This window comes from Pomacea canaliculata, linkage group LG10 (genome assembly GCF_003073045.1).
Source record: "Pomacea canaliculata isolate SZHN2017 linkage group LG10, ASM307304v1, whole genome shotgun sequence".
NCBI lineage: Eukaryota > Metazoa > Mollusca > Gastropoda > Architaenioglossa > Ampullariidae > Pomacea > Pomacea canaliculata.
In genome coordinates, this window is record NC_037599.1 from 5,753,288 (window position 1) to 5,768,279 (window position 14,992).

The 14,992-nt window shown below is 38.5% G+C and overlaps 1 protein-coding gene across 1 annotated transcript in view; it reads left to right on the plus strand.

Moving 5' to 3' along the window:
• LOC112573099 (alpha-(1,6)-fucosyltransferase-like) overlaps positions 1–14,992 on the plus strand; it is a 30,403-nt gene that overhangs the window by 14,110 nt on the left and 1,301 nt on the right. The window contains exons 2-5 of the mRNA XM_025253127.1: positions 7,431–7,636; positions 8,753–8,877; positions 9,271–9,469; positions 9,818–9,932. Of these exons, the coding sequence (XP_025108912.1) occupies positions 7,440–7,636; positions 8,753–8,877; positions 9,271–9,469; positions 9,818–9,932 (636 nt within the window). The 5' untranslated portion in view covers positions 7,431–7,439. The remainder of the gene's footprint in view (positions 1–7,430; positions 7,637–8,752; positions 8,878–9,270; positions 9,470–9,817; positions 9,933–14,992) is intronic.

Consider the following 14,992-nt stretch of genomic DNA (forward strand, 5'->3'; position numbering starts at 1 on the left):
ATGACAGGCAAAATAGCTCAAGGCCTTAAACTGATGACAGATAAAGGTAAAATCAATGAGGGCCCATCCAACACAAGCGAGACGATGTTTCTACAAGTACGTTAGATTGTGTTGGATGGGCCCTCATTGATTTTACCTTTATCTGTCATCAGTTTAAGGCCTTGAGCTATTTTGCCTGTCACAATTCACTTTATGTCACCCTTCACGGTATTTAAAAGTTGTAGAATTAGCCCCCAGAACAAGTTTCATAGCTTTCAAAGAGTGAAGCGGATGTTGGCTTAGAAGGGAATTGTGCAAGGTCGCTGACGTCACGCTTCCGAAGGCTTCCGAAGTTTTTCCCTTCATTGGGACGTTTAGGAAAAAAAAATCAGCGGCCGGGAGGGGGACTAGTGGGTGCGCTGTGGGGGAAGTTTGTGTCGCGTCGGACCACGCGGACACCATCAGTAGAGGGGCGTGGCCAAACGCTCACTTGTGTGCGCTAGTGGTGGGACTCGTGTGGCTTTATTTTTCTTCTGTTTGTTTTTGTTTTATATATATGTTTTTCTCTTTCTTTGTTGGGTTGGTGGCTGCATTCTGCGGCCGCCAATAAACTTTAGTCTTGTAGTGTATTTTCGTGTATGTGTTTTATGTTCACTGAGGAGTGATTGGCTTTGTTGCTCGCGGCGGGCGCGTGGAAGTTTGTCTGTGTGTGTGCGAGTGTGGCTGTGAGAAAGCAAGTCCCGCGACTTGTTACGCGACATTCGTAACCCCGTCTGGTGTGAGAGCGTTGATAATAAATGCCCAGCCTGGTCGTGTCCAATGTCTCCCTCTGGTAACGCTCGTCTCTAATAAATGTCACCTGAATTCACACTCTGGGTGGGTCTGTGCTGTAGATTATTCCAATCGACCAATCGCTGATAACCTTGTAGAAGAAGGCCTTCTCAGTGGTTGTCAGGTGAGGCTTTTGTTTTTGAGCTATCCAACATTTTTTTACAGGGTTACCAATGACTACTGTGAAGAGGTATATGGATGAAGGACAGGCACCAACTAGTTTTGAGTAGTTTTAGAGCATCTTCGGTGTTATCCTTCAGAATGATGTATTTGATACTCAACGCTAGAGCCAGGGGTACGGATAAGTAGAGGTCCTAACAGGTTAATCTGACTGATCAAGGGGTATCTAGGTCAGCTCAACAGGCGCAGTCCAGTGGAACGGCGGGTGCAGACCTGGTTACAGTACACCTAAGTATAGGTGACCTATTTTTAAGACCATCATGCCTTCACGTGACATTCAAATGAGAGGATGAAGCTAAGTAAAGCAAAGGCGACCATCCAAAACCTGCTCGGTGCTAACCAATGCGAGGCTCGTGCAATAATCACTATAGCAGTAAGATATGCTACTTATATACTGTATTTTATTGTCTTTTGTATTTGAAGTGAGTGCTTCTCTATACAATAGTTTCATTCTTTACGTTCAACTCGGTTTGCGTGAATACGGGTATCGGTCGATTCGATCATCGGACAACTCGACCAAGTTCTTCAGGTGATTCGTTATTGCGCGAAGCCAAGTAAAGCGAATGCGAGCATCGACCCGGCCTGCCAGAGGCGGGAAGGTCTTGCGTCTGTTGGGAAGTGGGGCGAACGTGCCGGAGACGTGTCAGGGCATGACCTATGGACGGTGGCAGTGACCTGTATGTCGTAACTTTTTCTCCCACAGCCTGTTGTCGCCTTCGACATCCACGCCCGTCATGTCGCACACCTCCTAGTTCTATTTCTTCCCCTGTGTAGGTGAGGCAAGTCAAGGTACAGGGTCAGACCACGAACTTGTATTACCGGACTGCTGCCAGACTATTTTTTCCCCAGTTAACTGCGAAAACGAGGCATGAGGAGACAAAGTTTATTCACATTCTTTGTTTAGGCTCACCGAGACTAGCAACGGATCACTTCGCAAGAAAAAGAAGCAACAACATACATTTCATTTAGCTTTTGTTGTTTTTTTTTTTTTTTTTTTTTTTTTTTTTTTTTTAACTGAAGATGTGGGATTTTATATCGAAAGGACTTCTCCATCTTTTTTTTTTATATACTGCTGAGTTTTGTCGATGTGTCCATAGATGGTGATACTAAAACCAACGTTTGTGATGCTGTAGCGAGACAAGATTTCCAACCAAGAATCTCGTTCCAAGCGAGGTGTGCGTCTTGTTGTAAGGACAGAACCGAACTCAGCGAGAGTCAATGGTCTGTGCATACTACAAAATTAAATTTAACAGTTGAGAAACACAGATTTATTTTTGGTTTTGATAAAAAAAAAATACCACGAAAATGTCTGCTAAATCATTCAGCAACACTAGAAGACCCAGCGTCTGTATTCCTCACAGGAACAGACGCGGCAGCTAACATGGCCGCCACTCTTGCCTATTTCTGTTGATAGTCAGCAGGACCTGTACAGAACGACCAGTCCAGTCTTTGACTGTCTTAAGCAAGTTCAACCGACCTTCACACCCGACCGACCTCCAAAAACATCCCCGCACCTCCACCCTGTGACTACTTGACCCCCTCGTGCTCTCCTTCGGTTACAGATTCGTCGTCCGGTCTGTAATTACCCCCAGCACGCACACCGCCAGCCTGTACCTGTCCTGTGTGCGTGTGTTAGGTGTGTATGCGTGCCATCTTCCATACTTCCATACACATATACAATGTTTCATGCTACTATACTAGTGCCACTGTAATGCCACCTTTTCCAAAATGTATTGCACATATAGATATTACATATTGCATTACAAAAGTGCACAATGATTCAAACAAATAATATTTTGTAGCCATAAGTAGGTCTGATAAGCATGTGGAATAAGACACCCCTACATAGATACTTTAGAAACATCAGTTCCACTCTGTGCTGCGTGTACCTTGCTTGACTGTTTCAAAACTCGAAATGAATAGCTCACTAACAGTATAAGAACAGTCACATAAGATGACTTGTGTAGTAGCTACAGAAGTATTAGCATTGGTTTTAAAATACAATCATAGACATGCGCGAACAGAATCTCTGCAATCTTTGAGGATAAGTGTACATAGCATATCAAACATATATTTCTTTTCTCACTACAGCAAGCATTAAATGCTGTTGTTCGTTTTCCTTCCATAATCTGAAAAGACAAAAATGTTTCTAAGGATTTTGTACCCATGGTTATCACTCAAAACTTAGAAAAGTATCCATGATTTATAATTTTAATTGTATGTGTCTCTAGTTCTCTCACATACATTCAGATTCAACTTTGAATATTTGAACTTCAAACAATTTTTCTTGCTGCACTTTCTAAACGGAGGAAAATAAACTAAAAATAAAATAATGTATATCTATGTATATTTAATTGTTCTTAATTTTCTGTTGTTTTGGAGGGTTTGGTAGTTGGCTGGTTATGCTTAAGGGTAGTCAACAGTTATTTACTCGACTTCGATATGTTTAGGGTTTTTTTTTTAACTTGAGCCCTGTTATTTCTCTTTTAACTGCTAAATTTCAACCCTTTTCTTCGAACTGCTGACACTGAATAGAAGACCTTGTCGGCGGGTGGATTAAAACAGGTCGGCGATGCTGGACTGCGCCGCGGTCTGAAACTGCGAAACTGTGCCTTGATACCACGTGACCATTCGGTTGAACACGGGTGTGCCGGGTGGATGATTATGGATTGGTCGGAAAGAGTACAATGGCGCACAGTCTCGCCCCACTTGCTGTATCTCAGGTGTTTCATCTCCATTGGAGCTTTGATTTTGCTGTGACATCGTTTATCGACGTTGTCAGGCACAGGTGGTCGTCTGCTTCTCTCAAACAGCTTCATCAAACAGTGATGAAGGCTTGGAGACTTACATTCTAAAAAAAGCTCTTCACTGTACAGAGAATAATGAAGGGTACAACAGCGTGCAAAGACATAAGTGTAGAGAACATCCAGCCTACAAACAAATGTGAGATCCGGCGACAGCGAGACAATCACCTGCAGACGACTGTTGGATCATTGTTTTTTCATGAAAGGTGAGCAAATTTTTGTTGTGGATTATGAGTGTGGCTTTAATTGCATATTTACAACTGTCTTTAAAAGGTAGAACTGACACAGTGTAGTGAGTAGTTAACTTTTTTAATTTATTTAACAAAAACACTCGTAGTCCAACTATGTAGTTTCAAGTGGCTGTAGTTAAGTAGAAATTAATGGTGAAGTGATAACCCCCCTGACAAGGGTAGTTGTCTAAAATTGGCTACCCAGTCGCTTTACACACACTCACACCACTGACACTTATCTGATGTGACATCTGATCTGGACGGCAGGTGACACAAACCAGGTTGGGTTAGTGCTGTGTAAAATATGCTGGTGTATAGATGGGGGTGATAAGGTCTGTTTGTCTTGTTAAAATTTATTTTTGCTCCAGCATTTACTATAATATTTGTACTTTTACTATTTTACTTGTTAACTCTAACCACATGTTTTCTTGTACGTCTCGTTAAGCAGTTATTATACACTTTGTCAAGCTTAATGAAAGCAGATACCGAGACGTACAAGAAAACTTGTGGTTAGAGTGAACAAGTAAAAAAGTAAAAGTAAAAATATTATAGTAAATCGGCGAAGAAAAGAAAAAAATAATGGCTATGCAGTTAGAGCAACGATAACGAAGTGAAGTTTCGCTTCATGCGCATGCGCAGACTATACTGAGAAGTTTTGTCCTGCTAGGAAGTTTCATCCTGTTACACAGGTCGGGTAAAGAGGGCAGGAGACCCTAGGATACAGGGCAAAGGTGAGAGCTAAGCTTCATGAAGAGCTTGAGTGTGTGGTGTGGAGGTTTCGCTTTAGCAAGGCGATATTTATTGTGGCAGTTTTTGTTTTTGTTTTTTTTGTTTTTGTTTTTTTTTCATCTGAACGAGGGAAGGTAGGTGGAGATCACATAACCCGAGCAATAACACTCCTTTCTCACCCGAGTTCTTGCTGTTGTCGTTTAGAAAGCTGAAGTGAAACCGTTTGCAACTGAACATTACCGTCAGGGTTAGGACCGACAATTGAATGTATTCTCCATAAAAAGAGAGAAAAATAAGGAAGATAAAGTTGAACAGCGGAAATGACCCAAACATAAAGACAACTGAATTTTAAAACTTTAGTTTTTTTTTTCTCTCTGTCTTTATCTCTCTTTATCTTTCTTTACTCATAAGGGATGATAATAATCAATATTTTCAGTTTATTACTCTGGTGACTGACAAAATACATCTGTGTTTGGGTGCAATGTTCGTATCTTTACAAATCGGCAACAATTCACACCTGTAATACAATGAGATAATAATTTACTATCATGTTAGCATTTTCAAAACTGAAATTGTTGTAACCACGGTACAGCTCCACAGGACAAATGCATTGTCTCTATAGACATCCAGTCTAAACCTGCGAGACCCACTCGTATGTTAAAACGGATTTTTATCTTGCTTACTTTACATTTTGTTATTCTGTGATATCAATTGTAAGATCAGTAGTTGTGTTAATTTTTGTGGTTCCATTGTCATACTGGTGAGTTTGCTTTGTACTCAAAACTTGGGGGGATGCACACACAGACCGGGTATGTAAGCACGGACTATTAGTACAATTAGACAATTAGTAGGTCATAATAAATCTTAACGTGCAGATGAAAGTAGATCACTTATTTAATATAACATCAAAACATTACCATACAGATACTATCTAAACATTGATAAAACTCACAGTATATTAGGAGAATAATTCCAAAGAAGGTTTTTAAAAATAATTTAAAGATTGCACACGCATTTCTATTTTAAATTATCTACTTTTAGCATTTTTAGATGTAATTATTGAAGTACAGTATTACATTTCACTTTTTTTCAAAGTCAAATGCCTGTCATTTTGCAAAGTTTTGATGGTGATACTTCGACTGTATGTTTTACTGCAGTTACTGTCCTCCATTATAATACATAATAAATATAAAATAAATTATGTAGGTATAGAAGCGTTCTCAAAGTAGTCGCAAATGTTGTATATTTGATGACAGAGGGGGGAAGTTTGCTTCGCTACACGGGTATCGAAGCAGTGTGCCTGTCAGTCTGGAAGCTAGAGGTCTAGCCTACTAACCTATCTGCTATTCACTAATCAACATCCAGTGACAAGGCTACAACAAGTGCTCCCACGCCGACAACATGATACCGCTGCTTGCGACTCCTCAGCGCATTTTTTTAAAACTTGTGAATGCCTGTACAAGAGAACCAAAAGCCAAAAATGGCTTGAACAATGATATGACTTTAAAAATAATTAACTTAAGTTGAAATTATTTATAAATGTATAAGCAGTAATAATAAAAGTGATCCAATGAAATGTCAAGTAAACAATGCCATAAAAATACATAAAGTAAAATACAGACACCACTTTATTTACGAACATTTGAGTTGCGAACTTTCGGACATACGAACAATCCACACCAGTTAAAATTGTGTGGTTAAAATTATTTTTTGCAAACCACCCACAAGTCCGAATTTTGAGGTGTGCGCCTTCTTGTGGCTTTGGACCACCCGCACGTAGCCAACGCCTACCCCTCCCCCACGTTTTGGTAATATGCTCGTAATAATAAATACATTTTGGTAATTTAGTATTACTCTCAAAGGGTTCCTCTTCTTTGGAGACACAGTGGACACCCACTGATCTTGTCAGCAGCATGTCACCGTGTTCCCTCCCCTGTCCTCCACTGAAGCTGCGGAACACACTAACGGCAAAGAAAAGTCGTCTTTAACGAGTGCTCAAAGTAAAAGAATTCAAGTTTTCAAAACAAAATTATGTACATTTTTAAATGAGAGAAGTTACGAATTTGAAATATGTTTTCAAGCGTGATTTCCGACAAGTATGCAAGCATGCGTGCCAGAACACGATCGTCAGAACAAAGGTGCGGTACGCCCGTGGTTACCGATGTTTATTTACTGTCTCTAAGGGGAGTGGCCGTGAACGCCCCCTGTTCAAGCTCTCACATCAACGTGTAATACTGAGACGCGTTGCATAGGCCTAGCCAATCGAGCGAAGCTAGCCACAAGAGCCAAAGGTTGCACACCGCACCCTATGATCTAGCCAAGCTATTCCCGAGCGTAGCGAAGCTATCCCCTATACTAAGGTAACACTACGTGAGACTGATCGGGGAAGGCCCCGAGATGAACATTGTGTGTATCTCTAGCTGTGTGTCGCCTATAGAATATTGTGTTGAGGCGAGTTATTATTTATGCACATGTGTTTTTGCAATCTGTAAAGTCCTGAGCCACTCCACAACTTGATAACACTGTTTGTGCATCCTCCGGAAGTCGTTTTGTTGTGTTTTGAAAAAATGCGTATTTGTCTGGTGCGATTGTTTTGTAGAGCCACCCGAGTGTGACAAGCAGTGATCAGTTTTCTCATTCGACAACAAACTTCAGCCACGTGTCCCTTTCTGTGCAGGCCACAGCGATGATAAGGAAGCGGAAAGTCTGTGTGGTGTTGACACTTATCACCGTGGTTGTCATCTTCCTGGTCATCGTCGCTCACCACAGCTTCAACAGGTCCGTGGTGGAAATACAGTCCGGGCTCCAATGGACAACGGATGGAAGTCCGTCTTTACCCAATGTAGTGACCATCCAGATCAACATTTCTGAACTTATAAACAGGTACGGACTTTGCACCCACAATCTCCTCTGTTGCCTCTTCAGCTGTAAACAAGTGACACTTGGGAAGTGCTCTCTGTGTGAGATGTTTAGTTGAAATGCTACCACATGGGATTTCATTATTGTCCTCAGGGGGAACTGTTTACACGATAGTTCAGGGGGAATAATTTCCGAGGTAAAGACATTATTATAAAGATTGTAGCACAGATTGTTAAACACAACAGAGCAATAATAGTCGCTCCTAAACCTTTTTGCACCGGATGCGACAATGAAAAAAAAAACATCGATAAGGCGTCCAGGTGTGCTTCTTCCGGAAAAGTCATTGAAGCACCTTAAATGAATTATTTTTCAAGCTTTTTTCCTTTTATGAAAGGTATTGATATGTAATTAAAGATAAATTTAATGGTTTAGTGTTAGAGCGCAGGGTGTTCTTGTGGTCTTTGGTTTGTGTACTTGTAATTTGTCTGTATATTTAATTCATTGGTTGTTGACACTGAAAGGTTATAAATCTCTATGTGTGTGTGTGTGCTACTACACGCCTTGATAACTATGATAACTAAGCTTTCTAAATCGACTTTATTATCATGCTGCTTGTGTTTCCTTTGTAATCCTCATATCCTTCGTCATCGGTGATGATTCTCACCTTCTGATCAGACTTATCAGGTGTAAAAACAACTTGACGGGGTAGATAAGGAACGAAGAAGTCTCACCTGTAAACAACTATGACTAGTTGATATCGGGTATTTGCTTTGTCACATTCGTAGTCCTAACTAATTGTTATATTATTCATTCACACAGACGATTAATAGGTTCCTCGGTCAAAAATAAATAGAACAGACGGGCATACCCGACACCCAGCTGACATTGTTTACAGTCTAATGGTTGTCTGACTTGCTTACACCTCATTTGCCGCTAGGGGCGCTGCTGGAAACTAAATGTCGCCACAGGCCCCACGATGGAAAAGCTCATAAAATCGCCTATTAACACCGGTGTGATGAAGCTGCAGGAGTAGGACTGGGATAGCTAGACCGGGGGACAGGGGACACTGTTTTCTGGCCCTCTACACCTCACTTCCACCCTCTCTCGATGAGACTAATTAGCTTTTGTTGTTTATTGCAGGTGCCTTCAAGAAGGAGAGATATTTCAAAACAACAATTTATCCTTCCTACAGCAATGTGTCAAGAGAGCACCAAGTGCAATAACTCTTCCGAAGCTTGAGCAGCTGGGGACTCACACTAATCCAGGTGCAAACAAACGAACAAACAAACAAACAAACAAACAAAACAAACAAACAAACAAACAAACAAACTCTTTTGTTAGTAGTTTGACCTCCTGAAGGTAGCGCACTACTCACATCGTCTTACACAGTCGTGTCTGAAACATAGGATTAAACCAGGCTTTCTTCCACTCCATGCTTATTCACAGATCACGTGGTTATTTTAAATTTTATTCTAGCCACACACTTGCTGATGCTTGCAACATTTCTCAATGGGCAAATGGAATTGTCTTAATTAATGGAGTTTTAAACACTTCGAATAAATACGACAAAAAAGTTAATATCTTAACTGGAGAGGACGAACGTTTGACAGTTGTGATTGTTCAGGATGCGCTACTAACAGAATACAAATGTTGGACAGGTGAGAATCAAACCAAGGCCCTGTACCCTCTGAGTACGGAGCGAGAGACTGCGAGGCGGAGAGTAGAATCAACGGCGAGAGAGGTCTTCTACTTCATCACTGCCAAGATGGACGCACTCAGCCACGGAAACTTCTCCTTAAACGAACTTACGAAGCAGTTTATAAACAACACGAGGACAGAACTTGAAGACTACAAAAGGTAAATAATCTCTAAAAAAAAAAAACTAAAAAATATGTCATTAATTCAATTACTTTTATTTACTTAATAGACATAAATTTTTTATGTAGCAAATACAAATAAGACCTTCTAGTCAACGGACGGAATGAAAGCCAGAAAATGTTCTGTAAGACTGAGAGGAGGTTACTGTAGCAAAAACCACTTTAAATCCGGGTCACCAAGTACGTTCTGCAAGTTTTTCCTACAAAACACGTGAACAGATTTGTAGGTGAAAATTACAATTTATTAATTGTAGCGAAACCTTTTCTTCCTGCGTCTGCCATATAAAATGTTATGCGAGTGTACCTTGAAGTTTAGCTCTGTGTCCAGGTCGTTGTCCAATGATCTTCACCAGCTGAGTCACGTGGACGAGGACGATGAGTGGCGGGTCAGTGAGTCCAAACAACTCGGGGACCTCGTGCTGCGCCGTCTGCTCGCTCTACAGGTGAGAGATGTGTGCATGTCCCGCACTGCCTCTCATCAGCTCACTAAACGATCGCAAACTAATGTTAAATAATGATCCAGGGGCGAGTGTGTTTAGCCCAGCACAGGGGCAGGTCACCGAGCAGCCAAACACAACAGGGATAAACATTACACAAGAAATATCTTATCAGTGACCTCCCTTATGTCTTCTCGTAATCTGGATAATCTACCTACCCGAAAGTGTTTGTTAGTGGACATGTTTCTCCTTCCCCTGTTTGAAATTTATATCCCGGAAGATAATATATGTGGGTGAGTTATAGCTGCACCTACTTGAAAGTGTTTGTAAGTAGACAGGTTTTTCCTTCCCCTATTTGAAATTTATATCCGTGAAGATGGTCATAGGGTAGGTTAAGGTGGAGGAAAAATTTGTGTAAATGGTCAGGAATATGTTTGTTGGGATATGTATATTGATGTATGCGGTGGTTTTTTTTTTTTTTTTTTTTTTTTTGCTGTAATATTGTTTAAACAGCTACTACTAGCGGGTGAGTTTTTTTTGTTTTTTTTTTGAGGGGGAGTGGGGTCTGAATAAGGGTCCAAAAACATAAGATCATCACCCAGGGCTAAATATGGTGACTATTTTATGTCACCTTCCCTTAAATTTCCTTTGTGCTTGTTTGTTTATTTTTTGTTCGTATTTTTTGCTATGTTTTTTGTGCTTTTTGTCTGAGTTCTTGTCAAGCTGGTTTTTTGTCGTGCCTGGGCTTGCCCCACATTTATGGGTATGCTTTTTTAATATAAGTTTACTCACTAATATTCATATTTCATCCTTGTTGCATTATATGCTGTCACTTTTGGTAAATATATTTAGCCACTGCTGTACACTGTATTATTTCATACCTTCTAATTATATGAATTTTAGAGCAGGTTTGCAGAAACAGTTAGTAGAGGCAGAACAAAAAGTACAGAAATGGAGCTTATATTGGTTTAAGTACCAATTGGTTTTAGCTGCTGCTAATTGTACCTTTCTATTCACTCCAACATGAGTACAGACTTACAACTTACTTTTGCATCAATGAATTGTCAGGGACTAGGGGATATGCGAAAAAGGAGAGATGTGTTTCATTACTTACGGAATAAGTCTTATTCAATCTACCTGTTACAGGACACACATTTCGAACATAAACAGGAAAAAATGATTGCCGCAGAATGGGGTCACTCCTGCATATTCGCATCATATACTTCTTCCTCCAGGGGGGTAGCAATTCTATTTAATAATAACTTTGAATTTTCAATTTAAAAAGTTTATAAAGATAATGGAGGAAATTATGTGATGGCAGTGATAAAAACATTAGAGAAAGAGTTTTTAATTGGTAGTGTTTATGGGCCAAATAAAGACGACACAAAATTCTATTCTCAGTTAGAAGAATATGTTAAACAGATAGGAGTAGAAAATATTGTTATTGGAGGAGATTGGAACATTGTTTTGAACTTTCAACTTGACTGTCATAATTACAAACATAACAATAATATTAAAGGGCAAGAACAAGTTGATAAGATGATGACAAATATGGATCTAGTAGACATATGGCGCGAACTAAACCCAGAAGCACTAAGATATACTTGGCGTAGGAAAAGACCATTCCAACAGAGTAGATTAGATTTTTTCCTTGTCGGATTCGCTCTCAAATTTGGTTATGGATGCAAATATTACTCCGGGCTACCGTACGGACCATTCACTGATTACTTTGTCATTAGCTACAGAACAAGAGGAAAGGAGATTTAATCTATGGAAGCTAAACTCTTCACATCTGAAGGACAAAGACTATCTAACCCAAATAAATACTGTCATTAAAGAAGTGACAGAAGAGTACTCAGTGTTCCCATATGACAGGGAGAATTTAGCAAATATTCACCCAATGGAAATACAGTTTGTAGTGTCTGATCAAACATTCCTAGATACTATGCTAATGAAAATTAGAATGAAAACAATAACCTACTCTAGCAAGAAAAAAAAAGAAATAATGATAAAGAAAAAATATTAGAAAAAGAAATTACACGGTTAGAAATTAAAGATAAGTTAAAAGAAGAAGAAGTCCTTGAACTTGAAAAGAATAAAAGTGAACTCATTAGTTTAAGAGAAAAAAGAATGGAGGGTGTACTGATTCGCTCCAGGGCAAAGTGGATAGCAGAAGGAGAGAAAGTAAGTAATTACTTCTGTTCACTGGAAAAACGTAATTATGTAAGCAAGCAAATTCGAAAATTACAGAAGCAAAATGGGGAAAGTATTAGAAAAACTGAAGAAATAAGAGCAGAAGTGCGAGATTTCTTTTCCAACCTGTACTCAGAGAGAGCTGTTCAGGACTTTAGCTTTACTAATATCCAAGAGGATATACCTAAACTTACACAACTTGAACTCAATCTGTTGGATGGAAATATCACTTTAGAAGAAGCGAGCCAGGCAGTTAAAAATATGGGTAATGGGAAAAGCCCAGGGAGTGATGGATTCACTGTGGAATTTTTTAAGGTCTTTTGGAAGCAACTTGGACCTTTCATTGTTAGATCTCTGAATGAAGGGTTTAGTAAGGGTGAATTATCCTCTACACAAAAAGAAGGTGTAATCATATGCATTCCCAAAGTAGATAAACCTAGAGACCAAATTAAAAACTGGAGACCAATTACTTTACTAAATGTGGTATATAAGATTGGCTCAACATGCATTGCAAACAGAATGAAAAAAGTTTTATCATCCCTAATTCATGAAGACCAATCTGGTTTTGTCTGCGGGAGATACTTAGGGGATAATGTTAGGCTGATATACGATTTGATTGAACATTTGGATAAAAATAAAGAACCTGGTTTGTTGGTATGTCTTGATTTTGAAAAAGCATTCGATAGTATCAGCTGGAGCTTCATGCTGAAAGTTTTGAATTTTTTTGGTTTTAGTTCACAGTTTTGTAAGTGGATAAGCACTTTCTACACAAATATCAAGTCTAGTGTGTCAGTTAATGGCACATTGTCTGAATGGTTCTATGTTAGAAGACGATGCCGTCAGGGGGACCCAATTTCCCCTTATATATTCATCTTATGTGTAGAAATTCTAGCTATTTTGATTAGAAAAAATAAATGCATAAAAGGTATAAAAATACAAAACAGCGAAACAAAAATTGTACAATATGCAGATGACACAGAATTGACTTTAGAGGGTGATAGTCTTTTGAAGAATCAATGGATACATTAAAATTGGTCGAAAAAATATCTGGTTTAGTTCTGAACACTGAAAAATCAAGTGCAATATGGCTGGGAAGCAAAGCAAATTCAGCAGCTAAGTATTTACCCCATTTACAGATGCAGTGGAACCCAGGAGAGTTCAAAATTCTTGGTATTTGGTTTACTAATAGTCTAAAAGCATGTATAAAGTTAAATGATGATAGTAAGCTAGCCGAAATTAGAACATTGTACAAGATTTGGCTGAAAAGACAGTTAACTCCATTAGGAAGAGTAGCAATACTCAAGTCCTTAATCTTGTCAAAATTAACACACTTATGGTTATTGTTGCCAAATCCCCCAGATCATATTGTTAACAACATTCAAAAATCTATATTTCAGTTTGTGTGGGGTGGAAAAAAAGATAAAATTAGCAGAAAAGTGTCTACTAAAAAAGTATATAATGGGGGGGTTGACATACCTGATGTTAGAACTCATATGAATGCCTTAAAACTAACATGGTTGCGGAACATAAAGAAAACCAGTCATAGTTGGAAAATGATTATTATGTCCTCACATAAAATGCTAAATTACCTAGACAAACTTGGCCCAGCAGTTGGCTCTTTTGTAACTGTAAATAGTTTCTGGAAGGATGTTTTAAAAGCGTACGAGATATTTGGAGAAAGTGTTGTGTGTAAACATATTGAAGAGATTATATCAGAGCCTATTTTTTGTAACAATAAAATTAAGATTGGGAATAAACCATTTCTGTATAGAAGTTGGGTAGACAAAGGGATATATTTAATTAAACACTTGCTGGATGAAAGAGGTAATTTTCTATCATGTCAAGATGTTAAAAGGATATATGATGTAAACATTAATTTTGTCTCTCTAAATGGTTGCATAGAAGCCATAAAGGAATATATGCATCAAGACAGAGAGAATGCAACTGATCCATCACCACTTGCCTATGATACAAATAAAACTCTTAGTGTAATTCAAGCTGTACAGAAAGGTGCAAGACTGTATTATGATAACATGGTAACTAATACACATGTGCCTAACTGTTGCTCAAAATGGGATACAGATACAAGACTAAATAGAAATGTAGATTGGCACATTATCTTCAGGAAAGTAGCCAAGATTAAAGATATTAAATTAAAATGGCTCCAAATCAGAGTCTTGCATAGAATACTGGGCACAAAAATAGCTTTATTTAATATGGGTCTAGAAATTGATGATTTTTGTAACCACTGTAGATGTGAAAAAGAAAACATTCAACATATTTTTTGGAAATGTGTTCAAGATTTCTGGGAAAACTTTCAAAATTATGTGTCAAATAAATGTGGGATTATGACAAGGATGATATTATGTGAACACCTGGTTTTATTTGGATGCAGAAATAACTTTAAGACAGACGATGTACTGGATTTAATCTTACTACTTGCTAAATTATACATATACTCTTGCAGATTCAAAAAAACCACACCTCAGTTACAACCATTCATTCAGATACTGCAATATAGATATAAAATTGAAATTTTTAATGCTCGCCTGGAAATGAAAGAAGAAAAAGTTGTACAACTTTGGCTACCTTATATGAAACTTGTTGACCAAAACTTAAGCAGTGACTAGACTTTCATACATGTTGACATACACTACCTTATATGTCTTTTATATTGTTATATATGGTATAGTGCAATGGAGTGAATGGCTTAAACATAGAATATGCCATATGATTAATAGGTAAATGAAGAATAAATGTTTATATATTCAAAAAATAAATAAAATAATGTGTAAATAAGAATAAGGAGAAAAATAAATGTTTATATATGTGAAATAGAAGGCTAGTTGTTAGATACTAGACAGTATATTGAA